The 24927-nt window shown below is 45.5% G+C and overlaps 1 protein-coding gene across 2 annotated transcripts in view; it reads left to right on the top strand.

Moving 5' to 3' along the window:
- The first annotated feature begins 4894 nt into the window (after window positions 1-4894).
- Window positions 4895-24927, top strand: part of TECTA (tectorin alpha) — a 76216-nt gene continuing 56183 nt past the window's right edge. The window contains exons 1-7 of one of the 2 annotated variants that reach the window (XM_076002593.1): window positions 4895-5075; window positions 6282-6346; window positions 9489-9622; window positions 12426-12713; window positions 16361-16498; window positions 16845-17010; window positions 20594-21006. In XM_076002593.1, coding sequence (XP_075858708.1) covers window positions 6283-6346; window positions 9489-9622; window positions 12426-12713; window positions 16361-16498; window positions 16845-17010; window positions 20594-21006 — 1203 coding nt within the window. In that variant the 5' untranslated portion in view covers window positions 4895-5075; window position 6282. Of the gene's footprint in view, window positions 5076-5779; window positions 6347-9488; window positions 9623-12425; window positions 12714-16360; window positions 16499-16844; window positions 17011-20593; window positions 21007-24927 lie in introns of those variants that run through there. The other variant, XM_076002594.1, reaches the window with a different exon arrangement.

Consider the following 24927-nt stretch of genomic DNA (forward strand, 5'->3'; position numbering starts at 1 on the left):
CCGAATCCTTGTAGGATTCATCTCCCACCTTCTGGAGTACATATGTCCTACCAAGGCGACCAGCCAACTAGCCATCCCTTGCTCATCACGCCCAATCTATTGCTATTATCAATGCAGTGAATCGAGGTGATGCTCTGTGGGACCCAGGTGGCCCAGACCTTTTTGCATTATATTATGAAAGAAGGTGGGAGACTTATCCTGACCATGGGGCAAAGCTAAAAATGTATATTGTCTGCTGTTCCATATGATATGAGCTGTTTCTGCTCCTCATCCCTGATTTAGATAGGAAAGAGGTGCATTTTCCAAGTGAATGGCCACATATCATGTACCTGAAGCTGTGTTAATCAGCTCTAGCAAAGATACTACATTAGCACAGAAGCTGCAACTGGGACTGCTACTTGGTTGAACCTGCAGTAGTCCACGGCCCGTTCTCCAGGATCCATGCTGGCCAGTTGAACGCAGATATGACAGAATCCACCACCCCTCCTCTTTAAGAGTGGCGTGATCTTTGCCATCCTGCCATCAGTCCAGGGTGCAATCTTCTTTTGTATTTACTACCTTGGCTGGAGTAGCGGGGAGAAGTTCCAGAGGTTTCACTTGCCTTCCTTACAACAATAGTTCTTTTTCTGCAGACCAAGAGCCCAATATGTCAAGTACATCAATCCCAATTATATGTTAAGACTGGGAAAATGACATCCAGGTGGATCTGCAACCCCTGTGGACCCATTGTAAGCTGGATCCTGCCAGCTTTCATTTTTGTTTGCTTTCATTCTTTGGGCCCTGTATGTTCCCACTCTAGCAGAGTCTTTAGGTATCGTTGTTAACTCAAACCTCTTGACCTCCTGTCCTCCAAAGGTCTAGGCATTCCCCTTCTCCAAGTCTACAGCCACTTGAGTAAATGGTCAAAGGTCTTTCTGGGGACAGACTGGGTTAATTATTACCGTACACACTCGCCATGGTGTTGCAAGGTCCAGTTACCTTTTCAGTCTATAGATTCCAAATTTGAAAACTGACTCAGATCCAGAAACTGAGCAGGGATCGTGACTTTTTATTGGTACACTGCTTTGAGCCTTTCTCAACCATTCTTGCTCTTTTTGATTTTATGTAGTAAGCACTATGCGTGTTGGCTGCCCATCTACTTTGCCCTTGGATACCATGCTGTATCAGCCACATTTCATAACTCTACATGGGTCAGGCCCCCTTGGCTGCCCCTCTGATCTTACTGATCATGATGAAATTATGACCCATTCTGGCCCCAAGCAGTAGAGTGGTGTCACCTGGCCTCTGTTGCTTCAGAGGCCCATCATCTCCATTGCTCTCAAGGAGCCAAGCTCTGTGACCACCTCACCTGGCACGAGCCCTGGTGGGCAGAGGGGCATCATCACTGAGCTTCTTAGTGATGCTGGTGCCTCACTCACCAGCATTTTCTGCTGGCTTTGGTGGATGGTGTGCCTGTCCTTTGGGTCTTCCATGGATCACAATTGTCTAGTGGGTCTAACAGACTCACATAATGTGTCTGTCCAGCATGCTCCCATCCCTGAACCTTTCAGTCCCTCCTTCTGCCATCTGCCACAGTAATTCAGGCATTTATTTCAACCTTGCTCAGCAGAGTCATTACTTTTTCCAGGCTTCTAGGAGTGAGTTTGCACCATCCCCTGGAGTTCTTGACAGTGTTGAAGCCTGTATGTCTAGAGATTTCCCTTAAGTCAATAAACTCTCACTTGCTCTATCTTATGGTCCAGTATCTTTGACTGAGCACACCGAGAATCCAGTCCCTGGGTCTTCCGTCCTCCTGTCCCATTGCAGTATGTGCTGGTTAGATCTTGCAGCTCCTTTGGGGGCACAGTCCTTATCCTCTCTTAGCAGCCCAGCATGTGTCCGGCTGGGTTATGCTGCAACTTCACCCTGATTGATTATAGGCCTAGCAGTTAGGAGAGGAGGTAGGAACAGCTTATGAGGGGGCCACCTGTTGCCCTGTAGGGGAAAGTTCTCTCTATTGTCTTCCTTTGCTGGGAGAAATTTTAGCTCCTAATGGTGTGGAGTAGGACATGTCTGAAGGCCTCAAAGTTTTGAGAAATAAATCTTTGGAGGCATCTACCCCAATATCTTAAATATACATAAATATAAAATATACATATATATGTATTCATGTACATGTATATATAATAAATCATATACATAATATACATGCAGGTATATACATATACATATGCATAATATACATGCAGGTATATATATGCTGTGGTCCCCAACCCCTGGGCCGCAACCCAGCAGTGGTCTGTGGCCTGTTAGGAACCAGGCTGAGAATCACCACCTGAGCTCTGCCTCCCCTACCCCCAGTCCATGGAAACATTATCCTCCATGAAACTTAGGAACTGGGCCACACAGCAGGAAGGGAGCTGTGGGCAAACTAGCAAAGTTTCATCTGTATTTACAGCCCCTCCCCGTAGCTCACATCACTGCCTGAGCTCTGCCTACCCCTCTTCCTTCCATGGAAAAATTGTCTTCCATGAAACTGGTTCCTGGTGCCAAAAAGGTTGGGGATGGCTGCATATAGATACGATACATGGCTTTCCCGGCGAGGCCCTGATTTTGGTATACTAGAGATGTCTTGCTTGAGCACTTGACTGAGTCTTTGTCATTCAACAGGGCTCTCTGGAGCAAAAGCAGCCCCTTAGGGGAGTCCTGTTTTGGTGGGAAGGGCTAGGCCAGACACCCCCACCTTGTCCAGGCATTGGCTGGGGGCTGCCCCAGGAGGAGTGCAGTGTGCCCATGGCTGAGGCTGAGCCTGAAGGCGCTAAGAGCTGGAGACTGTTGGCCACTCATGGTGGCCTTCTCGCATCTCTCTTGCAAGAGATCTGCGTGGTGCATCTCCATGTCTGCCACGACCAACAACTGCATCACTTCAAACTGGCTCAAACCTGACGATCTTTTTCACAGAAAAAAATGTAAGGAACTTAAGGAAATAAAACAAACAACTTTCAGCACAGAAGACCCATTCTACCTGTTTTTAGGGAATTATATATTTTTTGTTTTGTTTCAGCTGTCTTTCCTTTTGCCTAAAAGGCAGCATCGATCTGTGCCATCTTTACAAAGCACGAATATCTCAGGCGACTACCTTCAAGACACCCCCTCCCCAGCCCCCCGTTTAAATCTTGTCAGGAGTCTTTGCCCACCTTACACCCTCAGCAAAATAAGTCTTTCTGCGGACACAGCATGAAAAGAGATTTCTGTCACTTGTCCACCTGTGGCCACGGAGCACATACCCAGAACATGTACTCATCGACCGGCTTCCCAGCCCGACGGCTGATCCGCCAGACCAGTCTCTCCCCGAGAGTGCTCTCTCCTCGCAGCCCAGCCGGGTTCTCAAAGGCCCATTCATTTATGCCACCGTCTTGTCCCAGCAGCATTTATCCCAGTAGCAGTGCTGCCTCAAGAAGGGTGAAGCACCTCAAATGGGTCAAGAGGGCTGAGATATAAATATCCGTGAGTGCATGAAAAAAGAAAAGGAAAGCAATTAGTATGCCACTGGCAGTTTTTAAAATAGAGCCAACTATTGCTTCAGGACTTTTAGGTTGATACCAGGCTAAAATCCTAATAAAGGCTGGGCAACCAGAATGCCTTTCTGGTTGAGTCTTGGATTTGAGCCTAATTTCATTTTAAATGGGCACCCCCAAAACTAGATTTTCTGTTATACAAATATGTGCCTTTTGGGGGAAAACAGTCATTTGACATCTGTGAGTAAATATATGTGGAGGATCCATAATACCAGAGAGAGAATAAACAATGTGTGAAACCTGTTAAATTATCACAGATTTTGTTGAAAAATATTGGGTAATTTAAGCTAAAAAAGAAAAAATAGTTCCCCAAACACTCTTGTCCATTTTAGGGCAGCTTGCTTAAACCTGGAATTATATCTCTTTCAGACAGACAGTCAGCATTCAAATATCTGGTAGGAGAAAATTTGGAGCAATTTTTAAATTCGCATTGATTTATAAAAGAGTTTCTTTCTGCTACATTCATATTACTCCTTTCACAATAAATTTCATTTTAAACATTTTGAACAGTAGATTTAGCTTATGCCTTAGCCAATTTTTCTCATTCCACATCTACCGGATGCTTGGGAGCGTAGAACCTAAGACGTTTCGTTTTTCCCTCGTTCACAATGCCTTTTAAATTATGCGCTTAGTGCAAATTTTTATCAGGAGAGGCCTATCTTCCCCCACCTCACTTCCCTCACCTCACTTCCCCCGCAATGACCCTCACTGGGCACCAGGCGAGGTTTCCAGGGCATAGTTTGGGGTTTTCCCTTGTGAAAGCTCAAAGCCCGCACTCACTGGGTGCTTGGTTCGGTTTTGCCTGAAAAGTGCCCTGGCCTCTCCCCTGCACAGCGGTCGATCAGAGACAAAAGAGAAGGAATGAAGCCTAGAAAAGTTTGGAAAAGTTTCTTTAAATACTTCGTGCATACCTGTGAAAAAACAGAGTAGAGCCTATCTGTGGCGACTGTTCAAAACCAGAGAAACAAAAAAAGACTTTAGTGGAAAACCAACTTCATTTAAATGTTGGAGGCAGCAAAGCTTTGTTTGGAGTTTGAATCCCATGCCGGTGGATGCTAATTCTGTAACGTTATACAGTTGCCTTCTTTTGGGTACAAAGGTAGAAGAGGGGGGAGGTTTCTTTTGTGTTTTTCAGTGCAAAGTGATTCTGATCAGAAAGGACCAAAGTTTCAGCTCCAAGTACCTGACATTTCCATCTGAATCTACTTTTTTTTTTTTAAGGGGGAAAAAAAAAGGTCTAGTTTTTCAGGAAAAGAACCTCTCTCTACGCAATCCTGAAACTGATCTTTAGATTTACTTTTCCTTAATCAATAGAAAAAAACTTGATTGCAACTCAACACTTGCCTGACTCTAGCACAGGACTAACTTAATTTTTGGTTTTAAGAGTACGGGATTCAGACGTCATTTCAGGAATCAGAAATAATTGGCAGCAAGTTGAGGAGAATTGACATGAATTCTTGTTTTACCAAGATTTGACTTAATATTTCTGACTCAGTCCCTCCAGTCTCTGCAGAACAGGTTAGTGGCATTTTTCATAAATACAAATATCTAAACGAATCTTCCTTACTGCTCTCTGGACAGTTTCCCTTAAGGGCTCAAGTCTTAAACTTGTACGGCACCTGCCTCCGCTAAAGCTGCATCCTGATCTCTAGTAAAGTCTTTGTGCCATTTTCAGCAATACTGACTAATATTTAATATGTGCTTGAAATGTCAATGTGTGTATTTGACAGCTAAAGATTTACAATGAAACTCTCACAGGATAAATTCATGGCTTTTTCCATGAAAGCCTGGCTGAAGAATTGTGATAACTTCAAGTGATAAGAGGAGGGTTTTTATTTGTAAGAATACTGTCGGCAGCAAACTTCATGGTCTAGCCATGCAGTTTGATTCTAGTGTCTAATTTGAGCTTGCATCTGTCTTCACATTGCAGCTTTGCAGAGCGGCACAGACCAAACACGCTCCTAATGAAGGGTAAAGCAACCTAACATGAAAACAAGTTCATTTTCGCAATGTTTCTTCCTTTAACTAACTTGCTGGAACTAACGACTTGCTTGTGCACTGGATTCTATTTTTATTGTAATTCCAAGGAGCAATCCTGGAGTGGTCCTTTTGTATTACCAATGTAACTATCATTCATTTCACATGCAAAGTCAGGGGACAGAGTCCTAGACTACCCATAAATCTGGCCAGTACTTCAAAATGATGGATTGGCTCCTTTCTATGGGGAAGGTGATGGCAAACTCTAAATCCTCCTACCTGTAGAACCACACTGTGTTTTGGCTGACTTTCTTTGATCCTAATGGAAAGCTCTGGAGAAAATTAAGAAAGCCAGGTCTCACCGAGGATGTGATTTCTGTTCTACAGGCACGACCCAGCACCCTCAACGTTAGAGTTGGGTCCTCTAATTTTCAGTGATCACTTAGATGCCTTTACTCATTGCTGGTCTCGTTGGTTCTGTAGAATTGCCTGACAATTTCAATGATCTCATCACACTGTCAGACTGGCTTCTTCTGGGGGTCTAATTTGTTCATGGAGTGTGGAACTTAGGAGGACCTGCCAGCATTCAGTGAATCGCTTCTCAACTCAGAACTATTGATGCTGTTATGTGAATTTGTTCTATGATGGTTGTGATGTGTCCCGGGATTTGCCACCAAACACACCTGGTGTTCTATTTACTGTGGCAAGCTGGGGATTTTTTTTTTCTTTTTCTTTTTAAAATTCCAGGATGAATTATTCATCATTACTTAGAATTTGGGTCTCTTTCATCTTCGCACTTGTACGGCACCAAGGTGAGTACTACAGAATTCCATAAAGCTCTTGATTAGCATGCTCTTGAATTTATAAAGAGAAGCTTTTATTGGAACCATAATTGTAAGGGCAGGTGTACATGTATCTACAGATACAACCAGAAAAATGTAAATTAAATTCTGTTGTCAAGGGCAAAACTCATTAACTTTGAATGGTGTTTGCTTACATTCCCACTTTTTCTTATTTAACTTTGAACACAATTTTTATATACCAGGTTGCTCTGTATTAATGGAGTAGATCTTTAAAATAATGCAAAATATTTTCATTAAAAGTAGATGGGATAGGTGTGTGTGTGCACCCCCATGCTTGATCATTGATTCTCGTTAAATCATTTAACTTATGGTGGACACTTTAAAGAATATACTTATTTTAGCCAAAAATTAGGAAGTTATAATGGCATTGTGACTTGTGTATCAGCAACCTTTTAATGATCAAAAACCTAAAACCACAAGTGAAATAAGATAATTACCCTCCTCTTTGTGACTCCTTTTTCTCTGTGTTGTGTTTCCCTGCGTATGTGAAAGGCCACGTGCATTTCTTTCTACTGTTTTTTTGTTTGTTTTTTTTCGGATTTTAGACAAGAAAAATGGGACAGAATATGTAGATTTTAAATTTTTATGGCTAAAATTCTAAAGCACCTGTCTTCATTTTGCTGGTTTGTTTGGTTCAGCTGGCAAATGGCTACAAGCCTAAAATGATCATATCTATATACCCTTCGACAGCGCCAATATTTTTACATTTAAAAAGTTAGAGCAAGTAAACCAGGGTGTGAAACCCCATAATGATGAAAGGATCCCAGTGACTTCAATCTCCCACCTGTACTCCAGGAAAGTACATTTTATTTGGTGAAAGAAAGAAAATCTGGAAACACAGTCATGTTAATTGTGAAATTCTCAGCCTAGGACAAGCATGGGTAGTGACATTCTTCGTTTCACTAACTCTGATTCTATGGGGATAGGCCATGCTGCCAACTGCTATATATTCTTTAATAATAATAATGGCTTCTGAGATGGAACCTATTGTAGTTTAAATCTACTCCTTTTTAGAAAGCACCCGCATTTTCATTTGATGAGTATTTATTATTTACAACATTAGATGTTTTTATTGTGTATATTCTTCTTAAAATTGAAAATTTTTAACTGCTCATTCTTTCCTATTCAAAATCACAAACTAATTAGGATCACTCATGAAGAGAAGAATCTTGTAAACTTGCCTCGCCATTGGCACAGAGAGAGAAGTTGGGGGTCAGTCTTCAGGGCCATTGTTTTCTGTCTCCTCCGGCTTTTTCCATTCCTCCATTCTCTAGGCAGATTGCCCAGTGCTGTCCCATATACCAGCTAATCTTTCCATGAAAATGATTATAATTCAGTGTGAATTTGAGCCCTTACTCATACTTGGACAAGAGTCCTAAGAAGTTCCCCATGAAGGATAAATCCATGACATGACTTGATTTGTTACTATTAACTTAGGAAAGTTTATCACCCTTCAAATTTAATAGGTACCTGTGTATAATGCTGTGGTAGAGATTATAAAGATATATTTTTAAAAATTCCTACTTTCTAGGAATTTGGAATTTTTGACTGTTATATAAATAGGAATGTTAGAAGACCCCTCTTCCCCTACTGATCGTGCCATTAAATACAGCTCATCAGCTGAGTGCTCCTGAGATTAAACTAGCCACAGCACCCCCTAAAGGCTCGAATCTGGTGGGCATCTCAGAAACTTTTGGGGCTCGGGGAATGATGCATATACACCAAGAACCAGACTAGTTTTCCCCACTCCCCTCTGATGTTAGCACTTGGAAAGAAATGAGCTGTCCCTCCAGGTGGATTTCCTCTTGCTCCCTGCTCAAGAACCAGAGAGCTGGCACTTTTCCTGGCCCTGCCGGGCTGCTTTCTGGCCTCCGAGCTCTTTTGTGTGAGCTGCTGTCTGCTCACTGCACGGCTCCCAGAGGAGCCAGATAACCCGTAGGGAGTTGCTTGCCAGGATATCAGCCCATCTGTGCAGAGCGGGGGCCTGCCCAAGGCGAGGGCCCGGCAGGAGAATGGGGCGTCAGCATCGGGCTGGCAGCGAGAGCAGGTACCTCAAGAACTGTGGCCAGACACCCCAAATGGATTTGCCACTGCCCCTGAGAACTAACAAACAGTTTTTTTTAAAAAGAAAGAAAACAGGAAAAAAGAGAAAGAGGATGTTCTCTAGTTTTATTTTCTTTCATTCAAGAGAAGAAAGGACAGAGGCATAGACAAGTGACACCCAAAAGGTAGATTATTTCACAGATGCCATTAGACCCGATCCCCAAGTAATGCAGACTCTGGGGAACCTGTCTCACTTCTCTCACCAACCTGGGCCACACCTCACAAGAGTCTGGATGGGAATCTTCGGAGCAGAGCGCCAGGTTGCCAGCAGAGGTGGCGACCCTGCTGTGTGTCCGTGTGATGACTCTCACCTGTGGCCAGGACACGTCAACGCCCTGCACCTCCTCTCCCAGGTTCTCACTGGCCAACCTCCATGCCCGGGAGGATCCCATGTCTGTCTTTTACAAACAGCAGCTGGGCATGGAGCCTCTTGGGAGCGGCCCTCAATCAAGGTCATTCATGAACCAGTTACTACAAACCCTCTCCTCCTCCTTTCGTCCTGGTTCCAACTGTTGTTCATTTCCTTCTGGGATCTGATATCTTCTACTATCATGCATCAGGAGGGCGGGAACCCCTTTCAGGAAAAGACACGACAGCGGGATTTTTGAGCTAGAAGGGAGCTTCATAGCCATGGCCATTCCGGATCTAGAGGCTGCCTCTCTGTACCCAGAGAGCTCCAGGCAGGGGTGACTTCCAACCTTCCAGCCAGTGGCAACTATGGCTCTCACCAAGAGCTATGGAAGTCTAGGAACAAAGTACAAAGTGCCTTCTCCCAAGGAAAAATGATATCTCTCCCATTCTCCCTGTCCCCAAGGCAGAAGCTAATGCACCATGCGTGGCCTAGGTCTAGGCCGAGTGAGAAGGCAGCCTGCCTGTGTTCGGCTCGCAGGCCTTACTGAAGGAAGCCGGCTTTAGCAGGTCGGAGGGAAGTGGCTTGCCAAGTGGAAGAGGGAGCTGCCATCTATCTAACCACCATCTCTCTCGACAGCTCAGCCCAGGGAGCTCATGTATCCATTTTGGCAGAATGACACCAAAACCCCTAAAGTAGACGACGGAAGCTCATCCGAGATTAAGTTGGCCATCCCAATTTTCTTCTTCGGCGTTCCTTACCGCACTGTCTACGTAAGTGGAGAAGCAGCCCAGCTGTTGCTCTGTGGCTCTCCCTTTCGTTTGCCATTAAGAAAAGCATTTTAAGTACCTTCTTCCAGGGCTCCAGGAATGGAGGATTTATTGGCAGCCAAAACGACAAGTTCTGAGATTTCATGAGCTGATGGGTTTTATGATTAAGAAAGTGGAAGGTATATTTAATGGCTAATGTTCATAGTAGAGGAGTATACAGGGCAATAAATTGCTTTTGTGGGTGATTAAACATAGAAGGGAAGCAGAGGTCCCAACGCCATGAACATTATTTCTGCTACTCAACAAGATAAAAGGATACAATGAACCACAGTACTAGCAATATAATTTTTCTTTCCCTTCTGGGGGTGTGAAAAGTTTAGGCATCTGCTGTTCTTGGGCTTCCTACCAATTTGGAGCGAGTCGGGACATCGTAGAGGGGTAATCAACTATTATATGAAAGTTGTTTGCAGAATTGGCCACCCTCACCGGGTGTGCGGATATGCCGCAGGGGCCCACTGTCACACCTGCACTAAGAAATGGTGCCATTTGCAGTCAGAGCTCTCCTGGGCACCTGTGTTCTTGGGTCATGTTTTAGGATCATCCGGGTTTGCTGCTGGTGAGACTTGCACATGGAGAGGAAGATTCAGGGCGCTGAACCTGTCTTTATCTTTGGCCATAAAGAACTGGGTCAGGCATATATAGATCATATCATATCCTGTTCTAGTCTGTGTCCTGCCCTGGAGGAAGAATGAATCTTTAAGCATTCTACCCATGGCCATTTGCACATCTTGGACCTCTGTTGTCCCCAACTTTTGATTTATAGCTCATGGCTGATTCCCCCTGGAAATAGTTCCCTGTTCCCTGACCTAACCAGTGGTCCCTGACTGAACCTGCAGCACCTGCAGCACTTGGGCACTTGTTAGCAATGTCACCTCTCAGCCCCACTCCAGCCCTACTGAACAGAAGCTCTGGGGGACAGCCCAGTAATCTGTGTTTTAATGAGCCCTCCACGTGGTTCTGGTGCCCACAAAAGTCTGAGGACCACTGACCTTACCCATGGAATATAATCGAAACCCATGTGAGCCATCGCCAGCTGCCTCTGCTAGTCTCTGTGTTTAATTACACCTATTGTTCCCTAGCAAACACTTCACTCCGCATCCCGACATGCCTTTTATGCTCTACGCACAGCAGGGCCTTCCCAGTCTGTATCGGTAACAGCTTGCTGTAAATTTTGGGATGTGTTGACCTGATTTTGGCGATGAGAAGGGAGTGCAGGACTTCCATTCTGGAAGCCTTAGCCTCCCAGGCCTCTAGCATGAATGTGTTTAGTTACGTTCCTCCTTGTCCTCCATTGCCGTATGTGACATGGAATCGGAAGAATTCTTTCTTGCCCTTGCAAAAGGACGGTCCTCAGTTGGAGGCAGATGTGTTTGAGGATAAATTGTTCCCTGCGATTCCAGCACTTTGAGTAGTGCAGTCTTTTCCAAGCCCCTGAGTTGTTGAAGACAATAGGCTGTAAATGTCCTTGTGGCTCAGTCTCAGCTTCCTGTCCAAACCCCACTCCCTTGCTTCCAAACACGCAGACGGACCTGTGCCCCAGCAATTGGTAACTGACCTCTGGGATCTGGGTCACTGTTAATGTCCATAATGTTACTGATTAACAGGAGCACAACAAATAATTAGGATAGATAGGAAAGTGATCTCTAGGTTTTCTGTATCCAAGAGTTGCAAGTATTCCTGTCACAGGCATTTGTGCTGCTGACGCCATGCAAGGCACGGGGTTAGATCAGTTTGCTATCCAGTGCAGAGCTGCAGACGCAGGTAGGGGCTGAACTGTTTACAGGTCCTGTGTAGACAGACGGTACATAGTGGATTACGATTTGCAGGAAGGTTCCGTACTTTAATAAGTTTACTAAGCCATTATGAAGAAATCACCATAGGATAGTTATTTGCATATATGATGTAAGGTATTAATGTCTCAATTTTCGTGCAGCAAGTGTACAAGCAGCTATTAAACTACACCCGCTGGAATGGAAGTGGGCATCAGGAGGTCTTAACCTTGTCCTTATTCTGAGTACAGAAGTGGTTGTGACACAGCAATGGAGGTCTTTATATATCTCATCCAGAGCAGGAGATGGCTCATCCTGAGATCGGAGTTTGATGAAGGAGTATTTCATTTATCTTTGTCTGACCCTTCTGCTTTGTCACGAAATAGGAATCAAGGCATAATATGGGGCTTCAATATTTTTTTTAATTTTTTAATTTAACTTTGCTTTCATCTTGTTTGTTTTTCTTGTATATTTTGCATCTGAGACTCTGGATCTATCTGTCTTTGTTACTCACATTGCTCCCTGGCTGGCCCAGTGCACGTGTGTGCACGCACACGCCCAGCACACAGCACACCCTGCCCTGTGCACACCAGCACCCACACTCACACACACACACACCACACCCAGTACACATACACCTCTCATAAAGTACACACACATACTCTCATGTGCATGCACAACCCAGGAGCATTTGATAAGTGTAAATAGAGATAGGACAGAAAACATGAAAATGACACTGATTGTTAATAAGAAACAAAGCTGACTACAAATTGAAAGTGAAAGAAAACCGATGAGTTTGGAAGTAAATGAGCCTCTTAGTTTGAGCATTGCAGGCTGGTGTTCAGGGGGTCATTGTAAGTCAGTAATTTCAAACTTGTTTTCATTCATATGATTAGGCAAATGTCTGTCTTGGTTTGCAACTCTGAAGTTGTCATGGTTTCAGATCCACTGTGCAAAAACTCCTCTTATTTCTGTAGGTCAACAACAATGGCGTTGTGTCCTTCAACGTGCTAGTGAGCCAGTTCACGCCCGAATCTTTCCCCCTGACGGACGGGAGGGCCTTCATTGCCCCATTTTGGGCAGATGTGCACAATGGAATTCGAGGCGAGATCTATTACAGAGAGACCATGGACCCTGTCATCTTGAAAAGAGCCACCAAGGACATCAGGAAGTACTTCAAAGACATGGCAACCTTCTCTGCCACTTGGGTTTTCATTGTGACATGGGAGGAAGTCACGTTTTATGGAGGCAGCAGCACTACACCTGTAATAATTCAAATTTTCCACTTTCCACCTCATATCCTGACATCTAATTCTTGTCCATCTTCACTACCGTGAAGGAGCGTAATTGTTAGAGCTGAGGAATGTCAGTTCCCTTGAGTTAAACTAATGAGTCTTGCTACCCACTTTCCAGGAAACAGAGGGAAATACCACAGCTAACCAGTCCAGTCAGCTGTAATATTTGAGAAGATGTGTCACTCTTATCACAAATCATTATGAATGTCTAAAAAGAACCCCTCAGCAATTTCCTTGCACTAAGTAGCATTCCTATTTCGCAGGAGAGTGATTAAGGCACTGAGACCTGTTTCAGGCCACCTGATTAGGAACCCATCCAGGGACCCCTAAAGTCTTTTTCTCTTGCCAGAGGCACAAATATTTATTTCCACCCCTAATTTTCTCCCCTCTGTCCCACCAATAAAACCTGGTCGGAAGAGAAAAATAGGGTTCCAGATTTGGGCACAAATGATCTGGCTCATTTTGTTACATTATGACTATATTTTTTATTGTGACCAGGGTTGAAAGTATTCATATTTGATGTTAATTAGAGTGGGCAGTTAAAGCGTTTCATGAATAAAGTTTCAACATCTGCTCTGAAATCCCAAATGAGCAGTCAAATAAAAGTCAAATAAGAAAGATTATCGCTGGCATTATCGTAGAGATAATCAACTTTCCACATAAAGGGACAGAATGCAGTTCTCACAAAAGCCTGCAGCTTATGTGAGTGACTTTGGCAGTGGGGAGTTTTGAAGTAGCAGACGCGTCTTCAACTGTATAATTTCTAGTAAGCAAAGATACTCAGAAATCTGCCCTCCCCTTTCTTAGGATTATTTCCAATTCCATCTGTTTTCCAATTTCCTTGGCAATGAGTCAATTGTTTAGGGGTGGAACAGAAACCACAGAGTTAGAGAGAGGTGAGAAAGTGCTGGGATTGCAGTTCAGAGCTGGGACACTGTGAGCACATTGTGTTTTAGCACCTTCTGGCCAGCGCATCAAGAAGCACTTTGTCGCTAAGAGGTTCTGTGGAACAGAAAGACACACGTTTAAACAGTGGATGCATTGGCTAGAAATAACCTCTAAAGAAGCATACATTTCCCTCTGTCATGTTATAGATCGCTAACAACTCCTCGGGTGATGTTTTATGTCCTTTAAGCCTCATAGCTTACAGTGTTAGAATGCAGGATGCCAGCAATCTATAAATTTTAGTCAGTGGGAGTAGAAAAAAAAAAAAGAAATGCCCATCAAATGCTGACCACCTTTTTTTCAACAAAACTTCCATTGGCAATAAAAGTGGCAAGATAATTTAGATACTTTCTGGTTTGTACTTTGGAGTAAATTTCTGAACTAGGTGAGAACTCTTTCTATGAGGATGAATGAGGTAACATCTAAGTGCTTTGAGTTCCTTGGAGAAAAAGGATGCTATAGTCTTCCAGAGCTGCAAAATTGTCCATCCATCCCTGCTTTTGAAATCGGCCCCACCTCTTCCATCCCATCTTCTAGGTTTCCCCTTCTATCCAGGAACACATTTCATCGGGCCAGCTAAACGCTGGGCGTGAGAGATCTTTTTTAAAGGCAGAAAGTCTCATGGAAGCCCAACAGAAAGGGAAGTGACTAGGCAAGGGCACATATTTGCTTCAAAAAAGGAAAACTAATATTTACTGATGGCTTATATGTGTCCGGTGCTGTGATAGGCTATTTTTGCATAGCATTGAACCCTCACAAAAATGTTCTCTGACAAGTACTATCTCCACTTTCAAGGGGAGGGAGCAGGCCCAGAGAGGTGAAGTAACTTTCCCAAGTGCCAGGAAAAGGGCTTCACACCTCCTGGGAGGCAGAGCAGCAGTTCAAAGTCTCCTGACTCCTGAATCCTGAGCTCTTCTTTCCTTAGCTGCTGCCTCTAGGTATTGCTAGGAGTCCTCCGCAGCAAAAAAAAAAAAAAAATAATAATAATAAGGTTTAGCAAGAATTGAAAAACATGGTGTTACAGAAACAGAGCCTGAAGAGTCTTAGAATGAATGTTGAAGAGCCCTGTAGTGCAGGCAGGGGAGCATGCATATGGCAGTCAGCCCTGGGGTGGCGTTAGGATGGCGAGTTGGTTTGGAGGTGACTTCCAGGCCTGGAAATGGGTTGCTCTCAAGACCTCCTTGGACCAAAGCTATTTCCAGCTTCATTTTGAGAGAAGGAATTCACTTCTGAAGGAGAACCTTGGTCTGAAGGAGGGTCCAGCTTTAGTCCTTGTGTGACCTTGACTTTGCACCTGCCCCTTGAACCTGACCCTGCTAGTAGTGACCTTTAAGCAATTTTGAGCTGATTGCTCACAAATCTCTGTGTCCCACTTTCCCCTTCTGTTGAACAGAGCCAGAGAGTGAAGGCATACACCTGAGCAACCCTATCATAAACGCCATCAGCCGTGGCCAGCACAGAGCTTGGGAAGAAAGTTCTTTACAAAAAGGGCTCTTCTTTACTTGCACCTTGCTTCCTTTCCCTGGGACTGTCTAGAATGGGGAGATCTGGGACTTCCAAGATCCTCTACCCCAGTCTGATTACACAGGATAAGGATTTGGGTCTTCCTCTGCATCGGACCTGGTATTAATCAGGAAGGTATCAAGCGCTAGGTTTGAATAGGAAAAAGGTCAATGCAGCCTCTCCTTTTAACACTATTTTTTTTTAATTTCCTGAAAACATGTGACAAGGAGTAGGCTTTAGCAAAGAGAGAATGTAAAGAACAGAGTTTGCTACAGCTTATTTCTGAAAACTGTTGCAGGGTTCATTTGAATTTATACAACATCTCTGTCCTTAAAAGTTGAAAATTAAGACATCATGTAATTAATGACAGTGCTCTAAAAGACTGGGAGCTCTGGCTCAAATCCTATTTTCTGTTGCTGCAGCACTGAGAAATTTCCAGTAACTCATTTCCCTTAGGCCTCAGTTTTCTTAGTTAGAAGATGGGAATTGGCAAAAAAAAAAAAAAAAAAAAAAAAATCATCCATCTTAGTGTTGGTCTGAGGTACATCTGAGTGTTGGCAATTTTGAGATATAAAGGGATACACAAATGCTTACTTAGAAAGGAGCAATTTCTCCCCACAAAGTGCTTTTAAAAAATCACTTTCCAACTTCCATTTTAAAAAAAGGAGACATCGCGGCAAGCTTAGCGCTGTTCTCCAGGAGGGGAGAGAGCAATCCACGTGACCTCTTTAGTCTCCCTGGTAGCATTGCTCCCTCACCCCCCACAACCCACCCCTGCCCACCCGCCCTGCCACGGGAACAGGTGATGGCATCCTGTCCCTGGCTCTACTCTTTCCTGTAGCTCATTCTCATGCTGCCATCTATAGGTGCTCTCGTATTATCACAGGCTTAGCCAGGTCTCTGAATTTTCTGTCTGCTACAAATCAGCGATGGAAGTGGGTGCTGAGTCAGACTCTAGGTTTATCTCAGGCAATTTCTCTTTTAGATGTACAATCCCACATGCCTTGCTTTTCCCACCGGAGGTGAGAACAAATTCAGAGAGGAGGCAGAGCTTGAGGGCCCGGCTGCCTGGGGGCGGGAAGGGCACGGGGTGAGGGGAGGATCTCCTTGGGGTGCGAAGACCCCCTTGGGGAATGGCAGTCGTGGGACCACGCATTCCCATCCTGTAGGTGAACACCTTCCAGGCGGTCCTGGTGTCTGATGGCTCCTACACATTCACGCTCTTCAATTATTATGAAATCAACTGGACCACCGGCACAGCGAGTGGTGGCGACCCCCTGACGGGTCTTGGTGGAGTGATGGCACAGGTAGGTGGCTCTCCACTTCACCCTCCTGCATGTTTCCATCGCTGCACTCTCTGCTTAGGTGATTCAGCATCCAGGAGGGAGTCCTGCCAATAGCTCTTAACTAGAGAAGCGTATCTGATCTTGCAGGTAGACTAAGAGGCTGGTTGTGCCCATCTTTGATACCCGGCTCCGGGCGTGGGATGGATGAGGCAGGCCTTTCTCACCTGGAACGGTTACCCCAGTGACTCTAGGAAAAGGAGTCTCTTGATTTCAAGTGTGCTGGATTCTGAAAATAAGGCAGTAGGGCCAGTTAAGCAATGGGGCTGGTATATGTACTCAAAAGCCTTGTCTTCCTTTTGTGCTCCAGGCAGGATTTAACGGTGGAAACCTCACCAATTTCTTCAGTCTCCCGGGGTCAAGAACCCCTGAGATTGTGAATATCCAAGAGACCACGAACGTCAATGTTCCAGGCCGCTGGGCATTTAAAGTGGACGGGAAGGAAATTGACCCAGCCAATGGCTGCACCTCCAGGGGTAAAGCTTTTCCTCTCATCTGCAGCAAAGCAGGGTTTGTTTAGTTTAGATTGACAGGCAAGCTTTTAAGCCACGGGGGCGGACTCATTCCTGATGCCTTACTCTTTTGACATCGCTCAGCTGGGTAATGGAGATCAAGGTAATTTTAGCATGCACATTCATCACGCCGGGAGCTGGAACCCTGCCTGCGCTACACTGTGGCTTTGGAAGTCCTTGCTTGAGGTGTGCACAGCTCTCAGCTCTGAACCACTCCAAGAAGGACCAGGATCTTGAGTGATTTCTCAGCCAGAGGGACAAAAGGAAGCTCTCCCATTTAACATTTTTGTTGTTTTTGTTGCCATTCCAACCCCCCCCCCCCCCCCGCTACCTTTTTGTTTTTCTTCTCATCCTCACTCTCCCTCTGCCTTCTGCACTTTGTAGACCCACAAGAGTGGGTGCACTTGGAATGTTGCCAAGTCCCTACAAGGGTAAGTCAGTATTTCCTAGTGTGACTAGAAAGAAAGAAAGAAAAAGTACCACAGTCTTTAAGGTAATCATTCCTAAAATCCTTCTAGCAGCAGCAAGACATGCAGGAATTTGGGGAGAATTAAAGCTGGCTTTGGGTCTCTGCCACCAAACTGTAGTTGAACCTTGATGGATTTCCTTTACACTGGCATCCAAAGTTCAGAGCCTTCTCTGAACTATCAGAACCTCTTTGGGTGTGTAGAATAGCCCTGGACTCTCCCAGGAACATCCCAGTTTATGGATTCCTGCTTCATAAGAAGGACTCTTAAGTGTCCAAAAGTATTCAGAAAACAGAATTTTTTTTAGCAGTTCTGCTTCCAGGACTGGAGTCTATAGTAACTAGAAGCAGAAAATCATGCATCTGTATATCTATTCATCCACCCACCCATTCATGCACCCCTTAAGCCATGCAGCCTGACATCACATCTTTCTGCAGAACATTTTAAGAGCCCCAGCGAGGTGCCGGCCACTCTACTGGGTGCTGGAGATGAAGGTGCTCGAGCCACCCATAACATTTCCATGGACAGGAGACAGCCACGGGAACAGTGGTGGCGTGGCACAAGATGTATCAGGATCGACATTGAGTGCAGGGTGCTGTGGAAGCACAGAGGAAGGCCCCGGGGAAACAGTTCCCAGGTCTCTGAGAAGGTGCTGGACAGGGGTGCGGAGGTCCCTTCCCTCCTCAGATAGAAAGCTCGGCCTGCGCATCTCGGCAGCCCAGGGAGGCCGCAGGCTTCCCTCCCGGCTCCGCTCCCATCTGCTTACCGTGCAGAAGAGCAAGGTGCACGTGGTCTGGGACACCATGCTCTCTGCCCCGTCCCCGGCGCTGTGGTCAGGCTTCCCAGACCTCTGCACTTGCTGTAAGTCCTTACAGCCTAGGCATCCTTGCCCCTGTGGACTTTATTATAAAGTCCCGCATGTTCAGAATGGCAAATAAATGTTTGGGAGATAAGCTGGTATTAAACTGAATTTGAAAGAATCGGGTTCCAGAGCTCGCCAGGATTTCAGAGGCGCGCCCTCCTCCCTCGCGGAGTGTGAATGCAACATCGCTTCAAGCCCGTGGGAGGCGCCACGCCAATGCCACGGTATCTCTCTCCCCTATAGGCCTGGCCCCGGGGCCTGGTCAGTCACACACCGTGCCCCAGACACCTCTTCCCCTTCGTGCGAGCGTCGCACGCACAGCCGACTGGCCGTGGCCACGCAACGCCAGCGCCCAGTGACGGCCTCTCACCTGAGTCCTGGGAAGGAAATGTCGTGATAATGGAAAACATGGGCTCGCAGAGCTGCGGACTTGGCCAGCTGCCAGCTGTGTACAAAGTCTTCCCTCTGACTTCATTCTTTTCCTCCTGAGTTATGGGTTCGGGTTGCATATACAGGACAAATTCAATATCCTTATACAGACTGCCACGCATCTTTATGTGCCTCTGGGCATATATCAATCTAATGAGATTGGGCTTTGGCCTGGGTTATAGCAGGGAAAGTGTCCTCTAGAGCTGTTTTATTATATTATCATTTCACAAACAAAATTATCTCGCAGAGTCTACCTTTTGGTCCAAACCTCCTCTATTCAAAGGCATTTTCCTCTCATTTATTGGAAGCCGGAAAGGGCAGAGGCTGTTATAATATATGCATCCCTGAACTAGTGCCAAAGAGTGTAGGGCTGACGCATACAACCTAGTGGGAATGAATACATCTATTATCTCATTTTGGGGTCCTATTCTTACAGGCATAAAGTGTAATTATTCCTGTTGGGCAGATATAGAAAAGACTGTTACAGAGGCAGCCGTGCCTTCTGCTTGGGTTAACCTTGCAGCCTTGTGCTGTTTACTAGATACTCGGTTTTATGAAATCTTGAGAAATCTTAGCCAACCTTTTCAATCTACAGTTGCTCCTGGTGTAGGACGTTATTTACATTTCTTAATGTTGTGTCATTGATACCTTTCCTTTTCAGACTTTCTCAATTTACAAATGCTTTTACCTCTGTCATCGTGTGCTAGCTTTTTCATAGCATCATTGTTCCCTAGAAGACAGGGATGAGAAAACAGCATTATCCACATTTTACAGGTTAGGAAAACAAAGACATGTGGAAGTTAAGTCAGTAGTGTTGAAAATTGATTTCTTGACACCCACCTCCAACCAAGGATGAGATCAGAGCCCCCTGCCCAGAGATGTTTCTATTTCAATCGAAGGTTGAAGTTAGCAACTGGCATGTTACAAAGGTTTTTGGTGGGGGACATTATTTATTAGGGAAATGGTTTTAAAGACTGAATAATGAGTAGTGGATATTTAAAAAAAATAGCACATCCTTTAAAAACCATTCCCCTCCCCCCACCTCATTCTCCTCCTGACCTGGACTTTGTCAAGAAGTTCTGTGCAGTAGATAAAGAGAGAGGCGGCCTGGACTTGGACAGGGCCTAACATGGGGAGAGAAGACAACTTGTGCAGGTGTAAGTGCTGCCCGAGCAGCATCTGCAGGATTAACCAGCCGCTGAAGGTGCCAAGCAAGTGGTCAGCCCTTTCTAGAATCTTCCCAGGGAGTGTGGGATTTATACTTGTGCGTCGGACTCCTGCTTTGTACTATTGACCTTTTCTGGCACCTACTGGGCCCCCAACAAATAAATGTCTATTGCATGAATGAACAAATTAGCAAATAAACAGCGTTGCTGAGTAACCTGGTAAATTGGGTCTTCTTTCCGAATAGCCTTCCTCCTATTCCTGAAAGGGAGGACGTGACTCCCGAGTGTCCTAGCCTTTCCCGTGGATTAAGATAATGTGTCTTTCCCTGAGTGTGGCTTTGCTCACCAGCCGTGGAGATGATAATGCCAAGAGCTTAGACTGGATTCAGACAGACTCGGCTTGGAATCCTGGCTTCGCCACTGAGTTTCTGAGTGATCTCGGATGAATTACTCAACTTTTCTTAAGCCTCAGTTTCCTCACCTGTGAAATGAGGGTGACAATACCTACCTAATGGGGTTCTTGTGTGGATTAAATGGTATATGGAAGTAAAGCATTTAGCCCAACGCCTGACACAGAGGGTAAGCGCTCAATAAATGTTGGCTCTGATGTCATTATTCCCCAGGACAGTTCCTTCGGCGAGGGGAGGTGTTTTGGGATGACCTGAACTGCACCATCAAATGCCGCTGTCTGGATTTCAACAATGAGATCTACTGCCAGGAGGCCTCTTGTAGCCCCTACGAGGTGTGCGAACCCAAAGGCAAATTCTTCTACTGCAGCCCCGTGGAGACCAGCACGTGCGTGGTGTTTGGGGAGCCGCACTACCACACCTTTGACGGCTTCCTCTTCCACTTCCAAGGATCCTGTGCCTACCTGCTGGCCCGACAGTGTCTGCAGACTTCCAGCCTCCCCTTCTTCAGCGTGGAGGCCAAGAATGAGCACCGCGGGGGCTCAGCCGTCTCCTGGGTGAAGGAGCTCTCAGTGGAAGTAAATGGCTACAAGATTCTCATCCCCAAAGGAAGCTATGGGAAAGTCAAGGTGAGACCCTCTTCATCCTTCACGGGCAGGTGGAGAAGCTGGAGATCCCTCAGCCTGGGGAAGACTCCCTCAGCTCTACTGGCTCTGCTGTTTGTCTCTTGACGGTACCAAAGAGATGCATGGTTCTCTCTGCCTTGCAAATAGCTTATAAAATGTTTTACGGGACTAAATGTTATTGATCCAAGAGCTACCCTAAGCTCTCTCCTCAACATGCCTATCTGCTTTTTAACTTAGAGTACATTTATACTCCTAATTCCCTCATAAACACTATAGACGCACACACACATACACATGCATAGCTCAGAAGTAACTGGAAAGAGGTAAGTTTAGTTTCTCATGACCCTGGCTTGCTATAGCTTTAACCACACAGCCATGCCCTGGACATGGTGCAAATGCAGAGTACAAACCCCTAATTCAGTGCAGCCTTTGATTAATAATCCTCACAACCCCCCACAACCCCCATTCTCTTTGCCCAAGAGCTGCTGCTTCATTTTCAGAGAAACCTCCAAATTGATTGATGTCTCCAGAGACACCACCTGTGTGGGCCCCTAGGGTGGCCTTGGTGGCTTCCTTATTGAAGCCTGGGTGGGAAGGTCTGCAAAAGCTTTGCCTAGATACCCCTCTAACAGAACCCCCTACTGCTGTCTGGAATGACAGAGAAGAGCACGAGTCTCTGCTGGCCTGTTCAGCATATGCAAATGAGTCCTGTCACTGTCCACCTGGATTTCAAGCAGGGACATCGACAAAAGAGGGAGAGCAAAAAGCCACTAGCAATTACTCAATTTGTGGAGGTCCCAATTTTCATGATGTTAATGAAGGCCTTGTTGCAACCATGTATTTACTCGAGCAGTAATAACTGAGACCACGAGGGGTTGATTGCTGCAACCCCGTGCAATCCTTAATCCCCATGCATGGAGGTCATTACCGAGGTTACAACCAGAACTGATGCCGATGCAGGGATTTCTTTCTTTTTTTTTTAAAAAAAAAAAAAAGATGTTGTAGTTTTAATTGATGGAGCATGTCCAATAAAAGGCAGGACCAGGGAACTAATTCCACTTTTTCTGGCTCTGCCTTTCCTAAGTCTGTGCAGTTTATCAGTCTCATAATGAGGAAAGTGAGCTATTACTGTGGTTGCAATGCCAATTTGCTTGTTATTTGGTTAGTTCTCTCTAGGGACAGCTCCGTAGATCAAATCAAAGCTAAGAGTTCGGATGCAGAAGTTTGGAGGTTTTCCCTTTTAAATTTATATTGTGCTGTTGAACGCTATCCTCATCCTTGTAGATAGATGCTGGGATCTCAAGCTAGAAAAATTTTTCACTAGCTTTCTCCCGATCGCCTGTATTGTGGGGATGATGTGTATGGTATCAGTAGTTGAAAAAGAAAGCCTCGTGCTTTATTCCTACTTTCTGTTTTGATTAAAATTCTTTTCTGCTCACAGTCAGGTTATTTTTTTTTTTTTTTTAAGAAGGGAAGGGACACCGCTATTTCTTTCAGGCCCAGCAGCTCTGCTAATTTTGTGTGGCTCTGTTCCATCGTCCAAGCGTAGGGCACGCATTCCTCAATTTTCTGCAGCAACAGAGAGATGTGGATGTGAATGTAAATGTTTCAGAAAGAAAAGGTTGTGTGACTCCCACTGCAAGCGAACAATGGCTTCCTTTTCCTTTTGCCAAATGGTTTCCAAGCATCTCTGAATACACCTGCTCTGCTGGGGAAAGTGGCTTGGTGGACAGCAGGGCCCCGGCCCAGGGTGACATGGGGACAGGCAGGGAGAGGGCTGGGGGGCAGGAAGGAGCCTGAGACACCTGGCAGGAGCTGACTTCTTCAGCCACTCGGTGCCAGGCCAGCCATGGCCATTAAGATCTGTCCTTCCCAACAACAGAACCCATTTCTCCAACCCTGTTTCCATACGCTGGGGTTAGAAACTACGTTCTGTGTATGGATTTCCCCCCATTGAACTCTTTTCATATCGCAAAATAAACAATTTAGGACAATATAAGCTAGGAAAACCAGCATAACTAAAAATCCATGTATAATAAATATCACCTTCTAGCTAATGCTTCACCTGTTCTCATGTTTCTCCCCAAGGTGAACCCGAGTAGTTTAGGGTGCTCCAGTGAAAAGGGGCCATGGCCAACTAGTGTGTGGCGCTGAAGAGCTCACACTCTGGGGTCAGCCGCTCAAATCCCTCTGCCTCCACTGCCAGCTAGGGGCCTCTTTGAGTTGCCTTTTCTTTGTCTGTAAAATTGGGGTGGCCCTGTCTAGGAGGTGGGCACCTGGGCTGTAGCCCGGCCTCAGCTGCCTCTACTCAGCGCCAGGATGGAGGCAGCAGGGAGCAGTGGAGAGAACCTGGCTTTAGAGCCTGGCCAGTGGGAAGTCAGGCCCTGTCACCCACATGTCACGCCAGCCCTGATCCTCAATTTCCTCACCTGTAAAAGGGGAAGATGGTAAGGGCTTTCCAAGGTTGCCATGAGAATTAAATGGAATAGCCACACATGTGATGTCTGGTGCCAAGCTTGGCACACAGTAGGCACTCAGCGCATGCTGGTTTCACGTTGCCATTCCCAAGGAACTTTCCTTCAGTTCTAAGACCTATGCTTCTGCAGTTCTACCTCCCCCTCCTCCCCTTGTCCCTGACCACATCCTGGGAGAGACACAGCTAATGAGACAAATGACTAGAACACAGGGAGAAGAAGGGAGAGCAAAGAGGTGAGGTTCATTGGCCATTGGCTAAGCAAGAGTTGAGGTCCGAAACAAGAAAACACGTGTCAGGACAAGGGTTCTCTAGGAGCTCGTGCTCTGAGCACTGCGGAGCACAAACACAATGACTATAATTTGTGCTGAGAGTGACAGTGGGTGCAAGGAACACTTAGGCAATAAAAAAGGGTATTGACTGGGACCTATGGCTACCCAGGTGTAAGGCCAGCGTGAGTGGGACAGGGACACATTCATGGAATATACAGAGCCAGCCTACCCCATGGCTTCTGCTTTGGGACATAAGACTTTTCCTCTTAAATAAGAGCAGGAACGCACTCAGCAATTGATGTATTTGGCATTTATAGTTGTACCAACCTTGGGGAAGATTTCCCTTTCTACATCCCATTGCTGAACAGTGGATAGTAATTGTTCAGTAGTCTCGCTAGCTGACCTTCTCTTCAGTATGGCTTTTCTCACCCTTGTTGGCTAATCCTCTACCCAGGAGATAAGGATAAATTAATCAACTCCTTGGTTTTTCTTTCTATTTTCAGCTCTTGCAGGACGATTTGTTTCTCAAACTTATTTTTTCTTGTCCTCTTTCCCCCATTGCTTATGATCTGAATGTTTGTGTCCCCCAGAATTCATATGTTGAAATCCTAACTCCCAAAGTGATGGTATTAGAAGGTGGGGCCTTGGGAAGGTGATTAGGTCATGAGGGAAGAGCCCTCATGAATGAGATCAGTGTCTTTATCAAAAAGGCCAGAGGGAGCTTATTTGCCTCTTCTACCACGTGTGATCACAGTAGATGTGTTTTTTTATTTACGAAGCAGATATCTGGCCCTCACTAGACACTGGATCTGCCAGCACCTTGATCGTGGACTTCCCAGCCTCCCGAACTGTGAGAAATAAATTTCTGCTGTTTATAAGCCACCCAGTTTATGGCATTTTATTACAGCACCCCAAACAGACTAAGACAGAATATTGGTAATGGGAGTGGGGTGCTACTGTAATGAATACCTAAGAATGTGGTAGCAGCTTTAGAACTGGGTAACGGGTAGAGGCTGGAAGAGTGCAGAGGTACATGCAAGCAAAAGTCCTGCACTGCCATGAATGGGCCATTCAGGGTGATTCTGGTGAGGGCCAGCCACTAATCTCTACAGATAGAGAGTTGCACGTGGCATCCGCCATGGTAAATCCCAGGAGTGGTGCTCAGACAGTCCATTGCTC

This window comes from Microcebus murinus, chromosome 4, assembly GCF_040939455.1.
Source record: "Microcebus murinus isolate Inina chromosome 4, M.murinus_Inina_mat1.0, whole genome shotgun sequence".
NCBI lineage: Eukaryota > Metazoa > Chordata > Mammalia > Primates > Cheirogaleidae > Microcebus > Microcebus murinus.